The sequence below is a fragment of the Leuresthes tenuis genome, unplaced genomic scaffold (assembly GCF_036924035.1).
Source record: "Leuresthes tenuis unplaced genomic scaffold, fLeuTen1.0.hap1 SCAF_3, whole genome shotgun sequence".
Classification (NCBI taxonomy): domain Eukaryota; kingdom Metazoa; phylum Chordata; class Actinopteri; order Atheriniformes; family Atherinopsidae; genus Leuresthes; species Leuresthes tenuis.
The window spans coordinates 4,429,533-4,452,061 of NW_027325357.1; the positions used below are offsets into that span (position 1 = coordinate 4,429,533).

At 40.8% G+C, this 22,529-nt stretch overlaps 2 protein-coding genes across 3 annotated transcripts in view; both read right to left on the reverse strand.

Moving 5' to 3' along the window:
• LOC140302946 (protein-glutamine gamma-glutamyltransferase E-like) overlaps nt 1-22,529 on the reverse strand; it is a 302,930-nt gene that overhangs the window by 74,486 nt on the left and 205,915 nt on the right. The gene's annotated exons all lie outside the window — the stretch shown is intronic.
• On the reverse strand, nt 7,539-11,426 carry lsm3 (LSM3 homolog, U6 small nuclear RNA and mRNA degradation associated). The gene is made up of 4 exons (XM_072381472.1): nt 11,361-11,426; nt 9,420-9,530; nt 9,160-9,255; nt 7,539-8,165 (listed from the first exon to the last, which is right to left on the reverse strand). The coding sequence occupies exons 1-4, from the start codon at nt 11,379-11,381 to the stop codon at nt 8,085-8,087; spliced, it is 309 nt and encodes a 102-aa protein (XP_072237573.1). The 5' UTR covers nt 11,382-11,426; the 3' UTR covers nt 7,539-8,084.

The window sequence follows — 22,529 nt, forward strand, 5'->3', positions numbered from 1 at the left end:
CTTTCACTTTGTCAGTAGTAGGCTTTTAAAGTTGACCCATAATGTCACAGATCAAATCTTGTGGGAAATCAGCACCATGTTGGACAGAGAACTGGACAGCTTTACAACTCTGTAAATTTTGCATGTCCTGAGGGCTTTATTGTTTATTCATTTATCCATTTTTTTACAAATGAGATGTGCACCATCTTTTATTCTCTGTTCTGGTGCTTCTTCTGCTGCCTGTGAAACAGTGAAGCATGCACAGTATGAAACTTTTAGTCCAGCTGAATGTATAACAAACCACATCGTGGGGGCGTGTTAGTCTGACTTTGAGAAATTCGTTTTAGTTTGATGCCACATCACAAATGTTTGATGCAACATCTTAACATATATTTCACATATCAGGTTCTAGATAGACTAAAACAGTTATTCATCTCTTTCTATTGTCATGTAAACGTACAGAGTGACAACTACGAGGCACTAATAAGAACAAACTCCCATTCATATAGAACCGACTTTTCTCATAAAATACAAAGTTTCTACATTTCTCCCACAATCACTATTGACGTGGTTAGATTGAATCACTTATTTTGATTGGTGTGGTGTCTAATCAAACAGATATCAGTCTAAAATATGTTTGTTGTCTAATCCGGTTTCAACTAGGATTCTCCAGCTTCCCTTTCATGTCTAAATATGGTCATTAAAGCTTCAATTAAGCTAAAATGGCGACAACCTCTAACTGTGCTACCCTGAAATATTTAATGATTCTTGTCAAGCAACTGAATCTCCTCTATCCATCAAAAGCACACCTGTGTGATCCTTAAACAGATTATCTGACATTCGGGGGTGCGTTCACGTTCTTTCTGAGAATTAGATGAGAAGATTAGTACCATGACTAATACTACACTCCCAAGTGCTGAGAGCTGTGAATAATTAAAATGCAAACAGGTGCAGGTTCTGTGGTGTAACAGGGGAGCCTTTCAAAGTCACAGCGTTCTGCAGCAGTTCACCTGCTACACAACATGAGTGACTTAAGGAAATTAAAAGGCTAAATTTAGTTAGGAATCACATGAAGCAAAAAGACCTTCTTGTAAATCACGTTTCTTACAATCCTTTGCTTTTTGAATATCAGATATGTGGGTCATGATTATCTAGAAGGTAAAGGAATAAAAACTTATAGAATCCAATACAACCACATAAGAGGGGCCACATCTCAATCTAAACAAATATTTAGCTGGAAACACTTAATATACGGTTGGTTAGAGAGGTACTCTCTGTGGCCCACAGAAACAAAGACAAAGTGTTATCAGTCACCGTGAGACTCTCTCTCTAAAGCCTAATAATCAAGTTAATCAAAGGAATATTGTCTTAACCAGACTTAGAAAGACTAATCCATGCGTTTGTCTCCAGCAGGTCAGACTACTGTAACGGCCTGCTCACTGGGCTCTAAATGGACTGTAAGACAGCTGCAGGACATCCAGAACGCTGCTGCTCAGGTCCTGACTAGAACCAGGAAATATGACCATATTAGTCCAGAGCTCAGGTGTCTGCACCGGCTTCCTGTCGCTCAGAGAATAGACTTTAAAACAGCTCTGCTCGTGTACATCTCTGACATGTTAGAGTCATATGAACCAGCTGGGACTATGAGGACCTCAGGGAGGCGTCTCCGGCTGGTGCCCAGAGTCAGGACTAAACAAGCTGAGGCTGCATTTCAAATTTATGCTCCTAAAGTCTGGAACAGTCTCCCAGAAGATGTGAGACAGGCCTCAACTCTGACAATGTTCAAATCCAGGCTGAAAACAGTTTATTTAGCTGTGCATATGACAACTGAAGGTATTTTATCTGCACTCTTTGCTTTTTAATTGAATTAATTAATGTTTATGTTTTTTGGAATGATTTTATTTGGCTTCTTGTGATTTTATGTAGCTGTAAAGCACTTTGAATTGTGCTCTACAAATAAACCTGCTTTGCCTTACTTCTGAAAAGTCAGGAATGGTTTTCATGCAACATGATTCAATGCCTCACCCACAATCTGTACACTCATCATCATCATCATGAACCTCATACTTCTCCCAAAATAAGGCCAAATACAACTTACTGAACAAAAGCTTTTGTGAAAATATGAGCACTGAAAATTAACCGAGAACGAAAAGCCACCGGTCACGAGTTGGCCTCCCTAACCCATAGATGATGAAACCAGAAGGTGGTGCTGGCTGCTGGAGCAAAAGTGACGGATGTGGATTCAAATAACTGTTGCTACATCACAAACATTCTTGGCCTGAGTGTGAATGCTGAGTAATGTGGCTCCATCACATCAGAGCTCCAGTGATTAGAGCTCAAAAAGTCTCTGACCCAAGTGTAAAGACTTGTGAGGCATGAAGTGGTTTACTATTTATTTGCTGAACACTTCAAAGACTTGGATGACGTCCCATTTGAGGACCGTCCTGATAGTTAGTTAATGCGACATCAAAACCTCCCCGATATTATTTGGCTTTTATCATATTGCAGACAGGATTCCCCACATATCCCATGTCTGTCCCATCGTCTTGATTTCTTTTGTAAATATATCAACTTTTGCATTTCAGGTCTGAAAATGATTTAAAAATGTTGGAGAAGGGGCAATTTAGGGCTGGCAATGAGTTTACAAAAACATCATCAAAACAGCTGATGTCAGCAAGTGATTGCAATCATGATCATAATTGCTGAAGGCTTTGAGGAGCAAACATGGGCAGAGGATCACCAGTTTGTAAGGAAATGTGTGAGGAAACCCACTGAACTGTTCAAAGATGGTGTTCCTAAAAGAAGGATTTGAAGAGATTTGTATTTTTCTCCCTCTACAGTGATTCAAGGTATCTTGAAGGATTTCAGTGCATAAAGGACAAAGAAGCAAGATTAAGCCGGACACCTGTGATCTCTGAACCCTCACATGCATCAAGAACCGTCGTTCATCAATAGCTGATAGAAGCACATGGACAAGGGATCCAAAAGCCAGGCTCTGTGATGGTATGGGGTCGTATCAGTGCCGTTGGCAAAGCTCATTTCCACTTCTGTGATGGCAGCATTAAAGCAGAACAGCTCACTGAGATTTTACAGCAACATATGTTGCCTTCAAGGCCACATCTTTCCCCGGGACGTCCGTGTATTCTTCTACAAGACAATGTAAAACCACATTCTGCTCACATGCCAAAGGCCTGGCTGAGGAAGAAGAGGGTATGAACACTGAAGAAATTTGAAACAAAAAACACTTTGATCCTTGTTATCCTCAATGCCAGAAGTCCTAATAAATGTTGTTAGAGGGAAATGCAACATTACAAAGTGGTCAAAGCTTTACTGTCACAGCTGGTTTTGGAATGTGTTGCAGGAGAGAAAGATTGTGTATTTAAAAGATCAAATACAGCTGAGATAAACTATTAAATATCTTGGGTTGTAGAATGCTAATACTGGTTTTTAATCTTTGTGGAAAGATATGATGAATGTTTTATTGTAATATACGAAAAATATGTTTTAGGGAATCATTTCAGGCTTCAGAAAGCTGAGCTGGGGAAGAACAGCTGAATCTGAAGAGTAGCAGGAAAAGAAACTTTCCTCTAAGCAGTGCAGTGTGTATGGATGACACAGATGTAAAACAACTGTCCTGATGCAAGATGTTGTGTTCAGAAACAGGCAGAGGAGGATAACAACAGGCACAGAGACCTGGAGTCGCTGAGTCTCTGCTATGAATTAACTTTTGTAGTCTTTTTGCTGTGTAGCCGATGACAAAGTGCAGCTACAGATATAGACAGTGTTTGATGGAGGATAGTGTTCCCCTCGTTAGCCTACAAATTCAACTGTGTGTTGGCTGGTGATGTGGAAACGGGGAGCTTCCCTCCCTGGGTCAACCATTTCCTAAAAACAATGAATAACCTGCTGAATATAGACAGCGATAAATCTCCACTTTACAAGACTGAAAGTCTTTAATGACATGGAGCTCCGAGATGAAAGCAGATGTCAGCGGCAATCACAACATGCCAGTGTTGAGCAGGTGCAACGCGCCCATCACTGTTACTCTTTTTTTACATTTGGTGGTAAAAAAAAGAAGGGTGTGAAGAATCCTGTTAGGCACAAGTTCATATAAAGTAAAGGAAAGTAAAGTAAAGCTCCGAGATTTCAGCTCCTGTCTAAGAACAGAAGGGGGCGCTGCTGCTCACTTAAGAGTTTCATGAACTCAAACAGGGTGAAGAGTAATAGAAAAGTCATTAGACTTCATCCTGAAAGGTGCATCAATGTCTGTAGAAAATGTTATAGTGATTGTTCAAACGTTTGATGAGATATTTCTGCTTGGATCAAAATGACTCTCCAACCAACTGCCACAAAATATTCAGAGATGTAAGTGATCTTCTCTGTTGTTTAAGGGGGATTTTTTTTTTTACACTTTTTAAGGCTAAAAAAGGAAAATTAAGGAAAGTTGACCAGTAGCTGACAGATTCTGCATCACTGTATAAAACTTCCGAGATGCGTTTGTGGTCAGTGGGACTTTTCTTGACCTGTGCTTGGACATGAATCCTGCTGGCTTCTCACTGGCTGATTTTACCAGCAGAGTGTAGAAGTGAAATCAAACATTTCAATTGGATCAGCTTTATGAGGTAAACTATACTTATTCTTACAAGGATAATGACTTTGGCCTGCTTATATTCTTTTAGTTAAAAAAAAGTGACTCAAAACATTACCAGCTGTTTCGAATGGTCTTACATATTTTTAATTGCTATTTTTCTTATTGAATAACAGATGCAAGCAGATTCTTAGCTTCTCACTAAAGTATATTAAAGTCTTGTATTTCAAACGCTGCATCACTATAACAGTCAAATACTTACCTGTGATAAGTGCCCATTTTATACAAACACTGCTTCTGCAAACTCTTGCACACATCATCTTGTTGCTTTTAAAACAGCTGGAGGATCATTATTTATTCTCTCCTAGAACGATTTATCATATTCAGATTCTTATATCATTCAGAGCTATGAGGACTACAAATCAAACGTCTATCTGTAGGGTTTTCGGATACAGCTCAACTCTCGTTATCCAGCTTTCTGAATATAAGTTTGGTTTTGGGAGTGAGTCTTTATATCCATCAACATAAATGTAAGGTGCCTATGGCAGCAGGGGTAGTGGTTGTGGAAAAGTGAGTTTCATTGGTATGTTCTGTCCTGACCACAAGAATACGGAACGTGCTGAACAAACAGGACGGTAAAGTCATAAGCTGTACTGTTCGTGGAACGTTGTCTCATTTATTAGCATCAAGATGATGGTGAAAGACCTGTTTTCTTTCTGCTTTTGCTGAAGCTTGGCAGGGAAAGTGATGTGCTTCAAGTTAACACATGCTGATGTAGGAACAGAACGTTTCCAACATTCACATTTTAGTTAGAACTCGTTTAACCCACTGTGACCTGGATCGGTTTACCTTTCAACGCTGTCACGATTGAGGGTTTTTCTCTAAAAATGTTGATAAACATGAAGGTTAAATTAGTTATTTACAATAAAAGCTGCAGGTTGAACCTCTCAAATGAGTTTTATTCAAAGTTTCCTCAAGGACTGAGATATAAAAGATTTTAGAACACAGTTTTCTAAAGAAAATCCTCAGGTCTGAATGGGTTCGCGGCACCAAACAGACGGCTCCAGCTGAGGTTGGTGAGAAGCTCTGCAGTTTGATTATGAACTGAAAGTTTCAGCCGATGTCAAAAATAAACGAAGCCTCAGTTAATTCTAATCTTCTTCAGGCCGTAAATTCTTAAACTTTGGTAGACATGTATTGCTTAACTGTTGAGATATTTCACCAAAGTAGAATCAGGACCAACATAGTGCACTAAATAATATTGCTACACCCAGAGACGTTTGACGCTTTTCCATAAAAGCTGCTTTCAAAGAAGATTTGACCAATAACAGTCTGATGTTCCTCAGATAAACGCTTAGTCTGGAAAACCTTACATTCATAGCTATTGGTGTGTTGTCATGTAGACCAAGTGAACTGAACTGAAAAAGCAGAAATGATGTCAGGGTAACACTGAAGTCTTTTTTTGTGTAGAGGCTCTGCCATCTAGTGGTTAAAATATAGAACTGCAATTTGATTGAGGTAAAAAATATTTACTGCAGTTATTAGGCAGCTCGTTAGTAGTTCTGTCACAGTTTGGATCTGAAACATAAACCAAAGTTGTATACACTCACCGGCCACTTTATCAGGTACACCTGTTCAAATGTTCACAAACAGCTAATCAGCCAATCACACGGCCCCAACTCAATGCATTTAAACACGTAGAGGTGGTCAAGGCAACCTGCTGAAGTTCAAACCGAGCATCAGAACGGGATTTAAGGGACTTTGAACGTGGCTGGTCTGAGTGTGTCAGAAACAGCTGATCTGCTGGGATTTTCACCACCTCTGGGTTTACAGAGAACGGTCCGAAAAAGAGAGAATATCCAGTGAAAATGCCTTGTTGATGTGAGAGGTCAGAGGAGAATGGGCCGACTGGTTCCAGATGACAGGAAGGCAACAGGAACTCAAATAAGCACTCGTTCCAACCAAATAATGCAGATCTCTGAACTCACAACACGTGGAGCCCTGAAGAAGATGGGCTGCAGCAGCAGAAGACCACACCGGGTGCCGCTCCTGTCAGCTGACAGCAGGAAACTGAGGCTACAATTCACACAGGCTCACCAGAACCGGACAACAGAAGACTGGAAAAACGCTTCTCCATTTCAGTCGCAGTCGAATCAGTGGCGGAACAGAAAAATTCCATCTCCGTTAGTGCCGGTACCCGGGTTAACTTGTGTTCAAATTTACCCTTTTTACGCAAAATTAGCTTTTTACTCACGATAACGTGTGCATGCTATACGCATGTTCTATAAAAGCCAAATTTAACGCGTTAACAGATATACATGTGTGTGTGTTCATTTTGACAGCCCTTGTGTTTATACATATATATATATATAGCTATATCCATCCCTTTATGAACACAGCGTACCATCCTCTGATGGCTGCTTCCAGCAGGATAATTCACCATCTCACAGAGCTCATATCATCTCAAACTGGTTTCTTGGACATCACAATGAGTTCCCTGGACTCCGATGGCCTCCTCAGTCACCAGATCTCCATCCAACAGACCTTTGGGATGTGGTGGAACGGGAGATTCGCATCATGGATGTGCAGCCGACACATCTGCAGCAGCTGTGTGATGCTGTCATGTCAATATGGAGCAAAGTCTCTGAGGAACGTCTCCAACACTTTGTTGAAAGTATGTCACGAAGAATTAAGGCAGTTCTAGAGGCAAAAGGGGTCCAACCTTTCACTAGCAGGTACCTGATAAAGTGGCCGGAGTGTATAACATTATGCACAAGTATAGATTAAAACCTCCAGTGGCACAGGTGGTTTAACCTGTGGGGAGAAAGAGGACAAAAGCTAATGTTTCAGCCTCTTCTACTGAAATATTTCTGGGTAAAAGTCATTTGTATGTCGGTTAGATTTAGTCTGAATTTAACAAATATCACATTGAACTCTTTTTCATTGGTTTTTTTATTTTTATTCAGCCACATCTTTTTTTTTACAAATCTGAGCTTCATTTACTCACACAAAACACTACAAATGCATATAAAAAATGAAAAACTACCCAACAGAAACTCAAAAAAAACTTCCCAAATAAGGAATAAAATCAAATCCCTTTGCTCAGTTTGCTGTGTGCTCATACTTTTAAAAAAATACAGCTTGAAACCACAGTGAGACACTGTCTGGTATGAGCGGACGCTGGAAAGCTAACAACTAAATTCACACTGAGGATTTTTAACAGCTTTCCTGAGCAAAATTAAATGAAATATTCACTGTGGCCCGACTTCACCACAGTCCATGACAATTTATCAAGGTAAAAACCAAATTTATCTCGTTCCAAGACGTCAATCCTCATTCTCTGAACACATCATTTTCATTTTCCAGGCAACAACGTCAATAATTAAAGAATTCAATTCAGAGAATGATCCTGACAAGTGTTTAACGTAAGGGGGGGATGTGTTTAAACCCCTTTATGTTTAAGCACCACCCTTCCCAGCTGCCACAAGCTCTCCTCCACGCCAGGCCTCGGCCGGGATTAGCCCACTCTGAGAGGCGGAGCTACGAGGACCACGCCGTCTCCTCGGACAAAAAGCATGGGGATGTTCCTCTTGGTAGACTGAAAGGACACAAACGAGGCAAACGTTTACACGACTCTGTGCTGATTTCTATTTCTAAACTATTCAATTAAAATACCAATAAAGTTTCCAGCGTATGAGACGTGCTCTGCTGAATGTCTGCCTTTGGTCTGAACACAAGTTAAAGGGGTATTTTTAAATCTAGACCTTATTTCTGGCATGAAATACGTTTATCTACTCACCGAGAACAGTTTGATGAAAGTTGGCGTCCTTCGGAAGCTATTTAGAAAACTCATGAGAGGCGTATATCCATATAACGGAGTGAACAGGGCAGGGACGATACAGCCTCTAAATAAGGCATTATCCGTCTTTATTTCACCAATACTTTAAGAAGAATGAATGAATGAACGTGTGCTATAGCTCTGTTAGCTCATAGCTCTGTTAGCTCATAGCTGCTGTTATGTGGCTACTTGCAGCTATAGGAGAGCTAACGGAGGGATTTCTACACAGGCACTCTACTGGGACCACTTCATCCACACGCCCCCCTGCAGCACAGTTTATTCACTCCGGTAAGAACGTCCATCTTACTCAAAGTCGTTGTTCACATTGTCAAAATCTGATAAATATCCTGCCATGTTGCACAAAACTATCAGCAGCAAACTCTGTGTGAAGTTAGCCGACTGTCACAGAGCACGGAGTGAATAAACTGTGCTGCAGGGGGGCGTGAACACATCCATTCACTTTCTTCCATCAAGTTACTGTAAACAGTCTCTGGATTTATACTTATGGTCGACAACAGACGGAAAAGTGCCTCCAACAGCCTGGATGTGTCTGATAAAGCTCTGATTAACATGAACATCCCTTTGACTGTTCAACAGGACCATTGATATTATTTTTGACATGTTTAACCCAAAAAGCACGTGTCATCCTTCAAAGAGAGCAAACGATTGTAAAGAAGCATTATTTCATTTTTTAGGAGTTTTTTTTAAGAGTGCAGCTGCAAAAGGAGAAAAACAGAAGAAAATGACGCTGTACCTTGTAGAGTTCTTCATACGTCTCCTCATCGATCTCCACTGTGGTCACCGTTTCCTCCACATCACCCAGGATCATGTTGAGATGCTGATCGTATGCCTGGAACAGACAACAAACATCAGAACGAGTAGAAACACCCACAAAAGCTGTGAAACCGGTCAGAAACAACCAAACAGTGTATTTTTCCAAGCATCTCCTGCAAAGCCAAGCTCACAGAAATGGAGAAATGATCGTCTGAACCATGCTGACTGTCAGCAGCTTACATGCAGTCGGCCGCGGAGTTCCCGATCATTCCTCATCTTGACGTAGATCCGCTCATCGAGACTGAGCCTGATCAGATCCAGCGGCTCCTCAACTGTGTTGGTAGCCGGTTGCTGCAGAACGCAAAAACACACGAGTCCTCAGTTGGACTTACGTACACATTTAATCCCGCTCTTAGCTGTATGTGTTTTAGAAATCTCTAACTCCCTAATCTAAGTAACGTATAGACCTATGATGATGGAAACAACTGCATTTCTTTAACTGAGGACTCTTCCAGAGTTAAACAACGAAACAATGTTAAAATATCTTTATGGTGCAGCTAATCATAAATGGTTGGGGTTAAAAAACGTCCAGAGAAGCTGTAGCCCTGTGGAGGTTGGAGAAGAGAAACAGATGAAGATGCATGTAGGTGTGTTAATGCCGTCTTCTAACGGCTTTTACACAAAGCAACGTAAGGCTGCAGAATATAAGGAGTCTCAGCATTGACACTGTTTAACGGTTCCCATCTTCTGTGACTAATGTACAGGTCTGACACTCATTCAGTTTCAAGGTTCGATGATAGAAAGATTTTAAATAACTTTTATTTACAGAACAGTTTGATCTGTATCAGTGCAGTGATCTGAGAGGGGGGGGGGTAAAAATAGCAGCAAAAATTAAGATTTCATTGAAAGAAACAACAGCCTGGAGAGATGAGCTAATTATTCATAAGGAGCAGTGGAGCCTCAAGGTCGCTGGCAGGCAACTCGCAAAAGTTCAACCTCTGTCAGCCAACTTCAGCAGCAGGACGGATGAAGGAGTTGGTTCTCTCTGAGCAACACCCGGCAAGATGGCCAGAGAACCGTCTGCAGTGCCCGCTTATCAAACAAAACGCTGTAAATGGGTTAATGTTGTGAAGTCAGTTCTGCACAAAGCTCGGCAGAGATAGGAAACAATTAAACTCAGAGGGAAATTAGTATTAATGATGGCCCCTCAGTGAGGAGGGTGCAGTTTTTTAGGCCTAAAGATCAAGCATTAAAATTAATTTTCCACCCATTCTTTTCTCATTTTTTAACAGGCGCACCTCCTGAATACTGCTGTTTTTCATTTCTGCTGACAAATGTTATTGCTTGGTCAGTTTTTCACCATGCAACCCTTTAGAAATGTTTATAAGTCAAGTTAAACTTCAGGAAAAGTACAGACCCATTAATAAAGCTTGTATTTGCCATTCTGAGGTATTCTCCATCAGCTGGTGAGGAACAAACAAAAATTAAATGAAGAGCAGGTAGTTTTGTTAGTGTGGTTTCTGTGGAGCAAATTTATAGAGGAATTTGGGTTATTTGGGAAAGAAAGAAAAAAAGAAACTCCTGAACTTACTTTATGCAGTCAGAATATTTTGGGGGAAAGTGACAATATGAGCGCTAAAGCAATAAACCAGAAGAATTAGATTTATTTACTAAACTGTCCCTGGACAGGAACCACTGAGGTGCAATATAAGAGTAGCGTCTTCTCATGAAAACCCCCGCGTTTTAATATGCAACTAATATTTGAGCATTCAATTTATATGCAGTTTAAATAGTTTAAAATAATACAACATAAAGTCTTGTCACTGCCGTGTGATGAACATTTCAGAGAACCAGTACTGAGAGCCGTGTGTATTTTACGTGTACTAGTTTTAAATCTCCCTTTTGAGGTTAAACCTGGGCGTGTATGGTCCGCATAGGAGCACGGCTAATCACACACGTTTTTGTCATTTTGACGGTAGCAGTAGAAGCTAACCAGGCTAAACCGGCTAGCCGGCGTCACAGGCCCAAACAGTCTGAAAACACAACTGCAGGGCACAAAACAACACGTTTAGCACTTCAAATCAAGAACACGATTAAAACCACCCGTAGCCCCCCCATATAAGACAGTTGCATTAACGCTGTGCTACAATTAAAAGGATATTTGAATAAACCAACACAGACCTGCTCAACTTCGTCCGCCATGATTTTTGAGTTGCGTCGAGCAGATTGACCGTACGGCGGTTGCCAGGTCCGCAGAAAATACGTTTTGAGACAGCAAAATGCACCTGCTCCATTCGCTAGTATTGAGCTGTTTCGTGTAATGGTTGGTTTTTGTAAGCCAAATTACAAGTAATAATTTTACTCTTAATTTACAGTGACAGTAAATATTTTTATTATTTCAACCAGAAAACTGACTTCTTTTTTTCTAACTGCGGAAAATGTAGATAAACGTCACTGATCATATACATTTTAATTACTTTATGGCAAAATATTTCATTGCTAAGCATTTTTGAAGTAGTCACTCCAAAAACTGAATAAGTTATGCTTCCGCTTTACTTTCTGATTTCTGCAGCTTACGTCTGCAAATCTGGCAACCCGATATATGATAATCACCAGTACGCTCTCATCACGATCCTCCCTTCCAGACATTTTCCATCTTCCACGTCCACGTTGCAGTGCTGCAACCTGTTCCAATGTAAGACAATTCACCCTCTATTATTTTATCTTCTAACACTGTTGATTCGTTGCCTTACTTCTGTATTTTACCTTGCTTTGAGGGGCTGCAGAGCAACAGCGTCTTGCAGTTATTCACGGTTCCAGATCGGGTTAAAATAACGATTGTAACGGCGGTAAAAGTCTTAGGGGAACTACTCGTAGAAACTATGCCTGTGGCTAAATGTGACCTTATAACTGCGAATTAATGATTTGAGAAGTAAACCGCAACAACGGATATATAAATAAAATATTCACTGAGTTACAGTGAATATTTTCCTGTAGAGTTTGTTTCTGTGTGACCTGCTTTGACTTAATCATAAAAATAAACTTGGACTGAAGGATCATATAAGACTCAATAATCATATAAAATAGTTGATCTGTTCATATGGAATCTAACTTAGAGTCAAATTGACCTATACTGTCAGTTCTACTTCATATACAGGACTTAAACTAGTTTCTGACAAACTGGTGAGTTGCCAACAATGAGAGCAGAAAAAAACACACCAGTATGCACAAGGCACAGAAGAGGTTTAAATATATTTGAGCGTTAGTGCATTTTTAGTGGTTGATAAATCGAGTAATATGCATTAAACCTGCTCGTCTTAGTTGTACCATGAAAAATTTAATATAAAAAACAGGATTTTGGTGGAACATTTGATGCAATAAAAGCAGACTAACACCGTGCTGTTATGGCATATTGAGGTCGTGCTCTTCCACTGACAGCAGGACAGATAAAAGGTGATATAAAGAAAAAACATGGAAGAAGAGACAACAACCTTTGTGTTGATCATTGGCTCCTGCAGCTGTTCATTTTGATGCGGATGAAGTCACCAAGGAGGTCGAGTTCTGCATGAAGCCGACTGAGATCAGTTTAATTTCTTATTCTGAGCCCCAGTAGATGGAGCACCCACCCGTAGTCAGGACTTTCTTATTAGTTTTAGCTGCCTTCTACATCTGTGCCCGACCGTTTTCATGTAGTTCATCCCATCATAAACAGTTGACAGAGTTAAATCTGTATAAAGTGTTGAATTATTGCACCAATCTCCCTCTGGCTCCCTCATTCATTTCTGGGTTTTCTCTGTTTTTCTGTATATAGTAGCATGTTTTTGTGTGTGTGCCTCCTCTGAACTCAGTGCGGTCCAGTGCTCCATACTGGGTTTGTCAGCAGGCTGAGGAGGCAGATAAGAGCAGTGGTGTTACCCATTCCACCCCCAGCCGCAGCATGGCTCTGTGGTGGAAGAGATCCCTGCTACAAACACCTGGCGAACACGTGTCCCAAAGCTACAGTCGGCCTGTTCTCGCTGCGTTCCCATGGTTTCATACAGCTGGAAACCTCCTGTGTTGTGTCTGTAAAGTAGATTAGATTGTACATTTACGAGATTACTCTTCTGTCTGCTCAACAGGGACGAGTGTGTGGATTACGAAAGAAGAAGGTGAGCGACAGGAAGCTAGACGCTGATGTCAGGCTGTGCTTCAGGTTAACAGCCCGGCTGAGTGAAGCTTCTGTACGAACACACAATGACCAACATCACCTGCTCTGCTTTGTTTTAAGTAGGATTTTATTACATAGAGGGAGGAATATAACACTGGTTCCACTGGTTCACATAGTCGTGCCATTTAATGTAACTTCACTGTTTTAATTTCTATTAAAATGAGCAACGCAGAGACGGTAACAGGGAGATAATATGAATATAAGGAACCCTCAGAAAGAAAACGGATTGTTTAGAAAACAGCATCAAATCAAACTGACTCATCTCAGTTTCACCAGTGAATAAATGAATGTTCCTGAGATGAGTCAACCTCATCCCAGAGTTTCATATATGTGCTGCCTCTCTGCTTTTGGACATCAGCATCGGAATAAGAAAAAAAATCAAACAGTAACAACTGTGATAATTAAACAAGACAAACAACAGTTGAATGTATTTTAAATCTGTGAAAAAGATAAGCTGCTACTTAGTATAGGACTATAAATCGTAAACTCGTGTTTCTGTTTAAATGGGCAGCATACAGCAGCAAACATCTGTTTGTTAGTGAAAAACAGCAGTGTGATGAAGAAGTCACCACAGGGTGCAGCTTTCTGCTCATGTTAGAAAAACTGGGGCGGCTACTCGTGTTCTAGCCTTTTAGTGCACAGAATAAACCACGGGGATGAGATGATGCTCCGATCTGGTCAGTTTTAATCTTAAAAGATTTGCACCGCTGAGGTTTCGGCCCCGTTTGGTTTGCTCCGGCTTTCTGCTCGTCTAACTTTGGATGTTACCCCCTTTTTAACGAATAAAGACCGTGGAGTTCTCAGTTAAAATATGAGTGAGAGTTTGTGTTTAAAATGTTTTACTTTGACACGGGTATTAAAGGGGAACAGTGTCTGTGATATTAACTGGTTCATATGTAGCCACGGAGTCGGCTGTGCAGCAAACAGTATTATAGTTCAAACTTAATGTTACTCGGGTGCAAATGCAACAGTTAAGTTATCCACTTCAGCCTCAAGCAAAGTGAATTGACTGCTGTGTTCCCATGGAAACAACAAGTGTGACTTTCTGACCGGTGTTTCTATGTTAACAGTCAGCAGCAGCTGTTGACCGGTGGCACTGCCTGACAGAAGTGCAAGTTTTGGCATTTATAAGCAGTGAGTAAATAAGCAGGAAAAGGCTGAAGATGTGGCGACTCTTACAGGCAGAAATAATGTCCCACACACACACACACACACACATAATGCCTCAATGTGTGTGCCGACCACCTGCTGCCTCAGCTTCAGTTTCCCTTTACATTAATTCCTCACATTGTCCAAAACGACAGCTCCTTGTGGTGTTCATGTGCTGTGTAACACGTCAGTTCAAGATCTCCCATCCAGTTGCGATCTGATGACAGTGAAGGCAACACATGATTCACATAATTTTCACACTGAAACACACTGTGGATGAGAGTGTCATCATCCTGGATGAGACCAGTCCCAACAGAAAGGAAATGCACGATCAGGATAAAGCTGATCACTCAGAATGACTCAGTATTGATTAGCGTTATGGTTTCAACTGAAACATCCCAACATTAGGGCTCAAACATGTGCTTAACTATATGTGGTGAGTCAGAAAGTCTGGCTCAGAATGACGGGTGTGGAAAGTTACCGCATGAGTGACCGAGAGGAGAAGAAGATGAAATTAAACAAGGAGACAGGCTTGAGACGACAGATTAATACGAGGATGGTGAATGATCGAAGGAAATGACTGGCAGACTGAAGTATTGGCCAAACTGCCAGTCAGCCATGTTGAAGTTAATCTGTAAAATCAATACCTGGCAGTGGTGGAGCAATAAGATTTACAGGTACTGCAATGAAATGTTAATAATTAATGTGAACAGTATGAAATCATACATTGAAATACAGCTTTAAGAAAGGAGAACAAAGTAGATGTGGATCAATAAAACATTCATTTAATTGATGGCTTCAGAGCTCATTTTCAAAACTTTTTATGAGGAAATCTTAATATGGATACAACAAAGCAATTCAATAAAACAAGAAGAGCAAGACAGAAGGATTTTATGAAACTAAATCTGTAGTAAGCTTCAGGTTTTCTGTCGCTGAAAGAGACTCCAGGAGATATTTGTGAAGGATTTCTTTTTAAAAAGGCTGACTGTTCAGGACTTGGTGGGTGCAGTTTAATTTATGGCCACACGGGGGCAGTGTTGGACTACACATTTTTCTGAGCAGTTTGTCTTTGCGACTGATTTTAAATGGAGAAACGAACAGAAGCCAAAACTCTTTTTACTGAAAAGTAAAAGCCAAACACGAGAAATAAAACAAGTCAGATATCGTCTTTTACATTGACACAAACAGGGTTTGGAGACAGTGTTTGACTAAGGTCATGGGTTTCATCTGACCCAGTAAGACATCTATTAATGATCTACTGTGTGATGAAATATGAGGCATGGCACCTTTAAATTATTAAACACTCATCTCATTTCGGTAAGAGCATACAAGCAGGGGGAAAGCAGCACTAAATTCATCTACTCACTTGTTCATTTCTGACATTTTCTTTATATTGGGATTCATCAGGAGTGATCCCACATCTAAATGTTCATCATATCACTCCAAAAATCTGTTTATTTGGACAAACTCACAAAGTTGTTAGCTTATGATGGCTCTTTGCTCACATTAGCTGAGTCCAAACCTGATGCTTGGTGAGGAGGTCTGGCCACAGCTGGCTGAAGGTGTTGTTCTTCCACCATGACACTGTCATCCCCCTCTGCAAGCTGCAACCTCACAGGTGTTTCAACAAAGGGGCCAAAACGATCAAAACTCATTTTCTGACCACACAGTGCATTTTGTAATAATGACAGAGTGTGTGAGCAGCAGAGGAGGCAGCAACTGGCACTTATAAAGGTACAAACCAGGTCAGTCATCTCTTAGACATACACAGCAGAGTCACACCTCGTCACCAGCGCTGCCCATCTGCATTGTCTCATTAAGATTACTCATACTGACGCATTTACACATCTGAAACCTTCTCCATCTGAACGAAGACAGATGCAGATATAAAAATCTTCCTTCAGCTCTGCTGGTTACAGACACTCGTGTCTCTCTGAGCTGCTACACTTACATGGACTTAAATATGAAAAACACTTTCAGGGATGAAATAAGGTCACGCTTCAAATTATAATTAGTTTGTAAATAGTGTCAGCATTTTGAATCATGTCACCACCTGATTCTTGTGCATTGAAATATTCCTTAAATTGATTTGAAACTTATTTTATGTTCCTGCTGGTTTTTCCTTAGTGGGAGTTCTGCCTTTATTACTTGCTGGGAGGTCAATGTAAAGGTTTTCTTCTGAAATGAGACACATTCAAAAAGGTGCCTACTCTGACAAACTGATTGATGGGACATAATTAAACATGCCTCTTTTTAAAGGACATCAGGTCACCCGCACCTTGGCTCAGCAGCTTCTCCTTCAAACTGCTCCAGGGTAAAATGTAATGAAGTAAGTGAACTGTGCACATTGTACAGATGTGTGCACATCTGTGCAGTCCAAGAAGACAGATTGAATATACATATATCGATGAAAAAAAAGGGGCCCAGGACCGCTCAGATAATTGATATTCCATTGCATCCAATGGAACAGGAACGGGAGACGGTACTGGTTTGGGGAAAGTACTTTCAGGGTGGGATGGTAACTCTGAACAAATCCAACTAGCTGTATCTTCTCAGCATCTTATTCCCACCTCTCATCTCACATTTAGTCCCAGTCTCGGCTCGTTAACTTGTTAAATTGTACCTCAAACATAGTTGTTATGTAACATTCAGACTCAGCCAGCAGGGGATGAAAACAGTGTAGCACGCTGCTGCAAACACACCAAAGAATGAAAGAGGAGACGACAGTCATGACGCCGAAGCAGTGAATCAGGTGAATAAGTCATTGCTTTCTCAGCTGTCATATTCTAAAACCCAAATAAAACACGGCAGCACAGCCCTGCAGGAAGGTGCCACGTTGCTAATTTGTGTGACTGCAGCTGAAAAGCACTTTCTCCGCCTCGCTGTGGCTTCACTGCTGTGTGTGTGCAGGTCAGATCCACTTCTCAGTCAGCATGTCTACCCAAATACTTTTGACTCGTAGTTTTCAACCTGTTTGAGTCACGACTCACAGAGTAAATTCTTGCCAAAATTGAGCTTTTATTTGGGTTTTTTGTGTCCATTAGAGACGCTCCAAATATATTCTTAATATATCACTGATGAACTGATAAACGATGCCCCCATGTTTCATAGAATTCTATTTTTATTATACTGCTTGTTTGATTTTTATTTTTTTTCTCGACAAGCATCTGGCGACACTGGGATTATCTTTCTGAACCCAAGGTTGAGAAACTGTGTATTAGACAGTTAAATAAAAGCAAATACAGCCTCACACAAATATTTAGTTTCTTGAAAATAACCCCTGGTGCTAAAAGCACAAGGTGGAAGGATCAAAATGCTTCAGCATCAAACTTTTGAATGTCAGCCTTGTACTACAATGAAGGAGATACATTTGATACCCAGACTTTGACGATGGATCTGGCTTGGGATATGTAGCAGGTGTATGTGTCCTCAGCTGAGGTGCCTTTGTGCAAAGAAGACGACCTCCAGCTCCCTGAAAGGACTCTGGATTCTCTCTTTTTAGCGTTACGCACTTGTGGATAATTACTCGGATGCTACTACGGCGTGATTCACATACTAACGTGGATGCAGTGTGTGTAAAGAGGTAGTTAAGGACCAAATTGATACTTCAAATAAGAGCTTTGTGTCCACAGCATGCATATTAGGTTAACATGTGACTCAAAACTGACTGTAAGCCTTGTGATTGACCGCACAGGGTGTACCCCACATCCTCTCCAATGAGAGCTGGAAAAGGCTCCGGCCCTTTCACCTCCGAACAGGATAAAACGGAAATGGGAAATCACAGACTGCGGAAGTGAGAATCTTCTCTGGATATGAACCTCTCTTTGCTCATTATTATTTGATTTGGTTTGTTATTATTGTGCAAGAGGCCGCCGTAGGAAGGGTTCTGCTCACTCCAGAGCGTAAATAAAAACCACAAAATCACTGGTTTTCCGTCCTAACAATGACCATTTCTAAAGCTCTTTTTGCAACTGCGCAATAAACACTAAAAGAGATTTCTGCCAAAGGCAGACACCAACATAATGCCCATCACTTTTTGTTGGTAAGCTTTATCATGTTGGCCTAAGAAGCTTGTAAGCTTTCATCTGCTGTTGTGCTTTTTGGATAATCTAATGTGAAATTCACCACGTCCTGTAATCCTACCCCTGTTGTTCATGTGCTTGATCTTGCAGATGCGTAACGTTCATTTCTGAGAATACAGATAATGAACAATCCCAGGAAATGCAGAATGCGAGGCTTAACTAGGGAACACATAGATAACATCAAGTAAATCAGTATTCATTGATTTGTCCAGAGCAGCCAATGGGTGAGTCTGAGTTTCAATAAAATAAAAATAAAGAGTTAAGAATGTAGTCATCAAAGTGGCATCAGTGGGGTTTATATCTGATAAACAGCTTCAATTTCACTCACTCAGGACCAAACTGCAGATGGAAAATTATCTAAATTCAGACAAATGACATAACGACATGTTGCCACACACTGGCTTCCAACTTTAACGTCCTGTTGGCAGGTTCCTCCAAGCCTAAAAATACTCAGCAACAAGCCGGAGTGATGCAACACCAACATTTGTCTGTTGACTGATGTCATTGTTTCGGTTCAGTCTGTGTACAGGCGCACAGCTCGAAGTCAGCCTGTTCCCCTGCGTCATCTTCTGCTTGAGCCCACAAACACGCCGTGGCCTGGCCAAATCTGAAGCAACCGAAGCACAGCCTCAACCTCAGTCACCTTTTACACTTAGATTTCTGTGACACTTTCACACGATCCAGGTTTCTTCTAGGCACAGAAGCTGCAGTTAGTGTTGGGAGCTTTTCTGTTATTTCTGACTGAAACCAACCTAACGTGCACTGTTTGCATCTTTTGTGGCATTTTTCTAAAACTGGTAATAAAAATAATGAATGTTGAGTGAGTAACGGCATATTAATTACTGATTAATGCTTCTTTAATTGCTCTTTTTTGCACCATCAGGAGGTCATGAGTAACCACACGAAGACAAAATTGCTGATTATAGTCTTTAGTTAACCTATTGACTTAAAAGTCAGCACAGATGTTGACAACAACCCCATTTTTTCATCCTTTTTTATCTCTTTATTTCCACTGAATTAAAAAAAAAACACCGCCGCTCTGTCAAAGCCAATTCAAATGCAAACGAGGCGTCCTTTTGCACCTGAGCTTAAATGCGGTGACAGCTGCAACAATAGATGCCGACAGCAAACTTTCATTAAGTTCAGTGCATTTAATACTGATGCTAAAGGCAACCTACTAATTTGTGGTGCCAGGAGTCCTGACAGGAAGTCAAAATGTGTTGCTGTCACAGTGAGAACGTGGTGGTGGTTTTCAGTTGTCGTATAACTGTAATTAACAGAGCTGTGATCATTAACTGAAAACAAAACTTCAAAGAAAGAATGAAAAACTGCTGCTGTGCCCTTAAACAGAAAAATTAACCACAACACACTGGTTCATCCACTCACTCGTCTGCATTTACGACACACAGACTATAAACTGGTCAAATTTCAGAACATTTTAAATTCTCATAAGCAGAATCTCAATTAACTTATCTTTAAATATTTTCTGAAGGTTTTACCTATGAAATGCTGGGGAATTTACAAGCACTCTTGTTTTAGAAGACACATGAACTAAGTTCTTACAATTAAAAAATCACATTAACTTTACACAATAAACATAAATAAAGCAGTGACTTAAATGGCAGGACAGAAATGCAGTAGCAGGTGGAAAAGAAGTGGAAAAATGCAGTTATTTAAAGCAGCACAGCTGTAGATGAAGGTTATGCACTGACAGAAATCTATATGCCACTGCAAGGCAGAAACAAGCCTTAACTGTGCACTGTTACAGAAACCAAAGCAGCGAACCGTGACACATCTTGTATTGAACAAAGGAAACCAGGACGTGTTCATGTTAACGAAGCTTGTGATTAATACAGGGCAGGTGGTGGTAACTGGTGAAATGAATCCAAGAGTGCGGGGTGAACAGACAGCGAGATTAACTGAGAGCAAGGGAATAAAATAATGAAACCATAGATACCCACCATAAACCAAACCAAGCTAAGCTAAAAGCTGAAATCAGAATGACAAAGTAACACACAGAACCACAAACCCACAGTCAATGACAGCTAGAAATAATGCACTTGCTATTTTTGACTGTTTGTCAAAGTAATTATCTTAAAAAATGGAAATAGTGTGAGGAGATAGATGAGGAAGACCAACACACTGTTCCTCCACTTTCACTTGTCTTTATTAAATGAGGGAAAAGAGAGAGACTCCCATACCGAAGCCCTGAGGTGACACCAGAGGAATAACTGAATCAAAACACACTGACAAAACATCTGTCCATCTCCATAACGTAAACTGATCGCCATACAGCTCTGAACTGTGACAGTAAGATATTTGGCTGACAATAAATCTCCTTTAGGATGTTCTGATTCGTGTTATTATTGTTCCAAAAGAAAACTTAAAGCTATAACCATCTCAAGCGAGCGTGACACGTGTTTCCATCAACTTTAACACATCAATCCATATATGCACGGGTATTTCTAAAGATAGATTTTCCTTTCTTTGACCATGCAGAATGGGGAAAAAAGAAATCTCTTCCCCACAGAGCTGTTATTAGAACAACTACAAGAATCTTCACACATGGCAGCTCCAGAGGTACACATTTACCATTTTATTTCCCAGCAACTTGTCTTTATAATCCAGTGGCGTCTGCTGCCATATTGGATCTACCCTCACAGTTAGATTTTGGACGCATACACGGGGAGAGCATGCAACATGCAAACTCCACACAAAAAGGCCCCAGGCGGGGTCGAACCTGAAACCCTCTTGCAGTGAGGAGATGGTGCAAACCACCACACCACCGGTTAAACAACTTAAAGTGCAACATAAAAAGACATATTTCCGTCATGTCTGGACTTAGAAACACACCCATAGCGTTTGTGATGCATGCGGTTGTTGAGCAGCCTTCGTTTTCACTCCTGTCAGTGACACCTGGGTAATGTTGCTTCAAACACGTGGCCATGCTTGATGTGTTTCCTGTCATTTGACTTTCTTGAGCCACAGTGCCTACACACCGTCACGGTTTAACCTCTTTTCCCCATACAGGGGACTTAAATGACTTGGGGCGTTCAAGCTCCTCCGTTCCTCCGCTCACCATGACCACGCTGTGAGTGGACTGAACATGCGCACAACTTCTTTTTTTTTCACAAGTCAATCTGCGGATCACTTGCGTGCCGAACCGAAGATATTGATCCGAACGGATCACGGATCAATGATGATCCGTTGCTGCATCAAAGTCAAATGGTATAACTCTGTGCCAACTCCGACATCAAACCAGGAAGATGACGCGCACATTCGATATGATAAAAGCTGCTTCCACACAACAACACTGCAAACAGTTTTTACACTGAATAGGATTATCCAAACATTTTAGTTTCAGTGACAAAGAACTTTGAATGTAAACGATATACAAAAATGCATTGAAAAGCTGCTGTGTTTGGGAAAAAAAAAAGGTTAAGATGTGGCAGTCAGTGTCATGCTTGATCACAATCTCCTATTCTGTGACAAAATGAGAATAAATTTCATGTGAGCATCTAAAAATACACTCTGTCGGGATGAAGAAGGGCCAGGACATGAAAGTCAGAAAATGGAGATGGGGTACAGAGAAAGAATAATGAATTGCTGAACATGAGTGATGAAAGTGTGTACCTGTTAGATCGGTCCGAACCTAAAATAGCCCGCAGTCATTAAAGTGTCATTCGGCTCTTCACATTACAGCAGTGAATGGCAGCCTGATTTATACAAATTTAATTATGGATGAAGACAAAGTCAGCGGACCAGACTGAAACACACATGCACTTACACTTGCTAGGACTAATATGTACGAACTGGCATAAACACTGAAGCAGAAAGTTACACTCGCACACACTTTCAGTCGGTGCAGTTTGTCTCCTCAGTTGCTATTTCTGCAGAATCTATTTAAAACGC

Bases quoted from the DNA above. Each gene is read 5' to 3' on its own strand.
- lsm3 (XM_072381472.1), bottom strand. From the start codon at position 11,381: ATGGCGGACGAAGTTGAGCAG. The intron at 9,531-11,360 runs GTCTGTGTTGGT...TGCGTTCTGCAG, and splicing joins TGGCGGACGAAGTTGAGCAG to CAACCGGCTACCAACACAGT. The intron at 9,256-9,419 runs GTAAGCTGCTGA...TGTCTGTTCCAG, and splicing joins AACTCCGCGGCCGACTGCAT to GCATACGATCAGCATCTCAA.